General features: G+C 28.7%; 1 protein-coding gene across 1 annotated transcript in view; it reads right to left on the bottom strand.

Annotated features, from left to right (window-relative positions):
• LOC106475517 (F-actin-methionine sulfoxide oxidase MICAL3-like) overlaps positions 1-893 on the bottom strand; it is a 14,668-nt gene extending 13,775 nt beyond the window's left edge. Inside the window, exons 1-2 of the mRNA XM_013936196.2 lie at positions 729-893; positions 222-319 (exon numbers count right to left, since the gene is read on the bottom strand). Of these exons, the coding sequence (XP_013791650.2) occupies positions 222-319; positions 729-805 (175 nt within the window). The 5' untranslated portion in view covers positions 806-893. The remainder of the gene's footprint in view (positions 1-221; positions 320-728) is intronic.
• Between the last annotated feature and the right edge of the window lie 314 nt (positions 894-1,207).

Genomic DNA, 1,207 nt, shown 5'->3' with positions numbered 1-1,207 from the left:
TAGAAACTCTAGTTATAATAAATAATTCTAACTGGCACTAGTTTAGTTTAACTAATGAAGAACTAGAAACTCTAGTTATAATAAATAATTCTAACTGGCACTAGTTTAGTTTAACTAATGAAGAACTAGAAACTCTAGTTATAATAAATGATTCTAACTGGCACTAGTTTAGTATTAGTGTTTGTGACTGTATACAAGTGGTTAACATTTTAAAGTCTCACCTTTCACTCTCTCTCCGTTACAGACCTTAGGCTGAAGAAGCTGTTTGTGATGAGGTTTACAGTAAATTTCTCCTGCATGGGACGAGTAGGTATCCATACTTGAATAACAAAGAATAAAATGAATGCAATAGCATTAGGATATATCTATACACAGAATGAAGCTTGAAATGTGTTTAAACGTAATTAAATCATTAATTCTTCTAATTGAAATGTTTATATAATGGAGTTAGATTATACGTACATTTCCCAAAATTATCAATAACATTAGTTATTACACAAAATTGAAGGAAGCAAAAGTTATCTAAGATACTGCCTAACCATACATTAAAATAAAAGGACTTCAACTCTGATGGGTGTTTATATACGAAGATAATGTTACTTACAACCTCAAAAAAATATATAAAAATCTCTTGAAATATTTTATATGAGCCTGAGCATAATACATCTTGTGTGTTATATTATACTTTAAATAAACAATACTAACAAATATGTTATAAAATTACATACTTCAGTGATTTTCCACATTCCTTGCAACGAAAACAAGACTTATGGAAAGCACTTTTCACAGCCATGATTTTATCCATCAAGTAAACATGTTTCCCACAAACTTTACATGACACTTCCTGATCCTCTGATTGGCTCTATAGAATGATAAATTATTGGTAAAAACTGCCATTGTGAACTAACTACAAAAATTTTAAATATCCACTATTCTCTAGAGAACTTAACCTGTCAAGAATTCCTTCCCAACTTATTTTAACAATGTGAATATTAGAGCACCTACTAAAAATTCTCATGCCTACATTTTACAGTGTTTGCAATAATAATTTAAAACATGTCAAAAAATAAACACAATTTCATTCAGTACAAGTGTGTTACAACAATGAGAAATTCCTAATAACCGTATAAAACCAAGATAAAAGACAAAATATTATGAACATTCTTTTATGGGTTAAATATAACGATCATTAAACCAATTCAATGCA

This window comes from Limulus polyphemus, unplaced genomic scaffold (assembly GCF_000517525.1).
Source record: "Limulus polyphemus unplaced genomic scaffold, Limulus_polyphemus-2.1.2 Scaffold8703, whole genome shotgun sequence".
NCBI lineage: Eukaryota > Metazoa > Arthropoda > Merostomata > Xiphosura > Limulidae > Limulus > Limulus polyphemus.
This window is presented reverse-complemented; position numbering and strand designations above follow the sequence as displayed.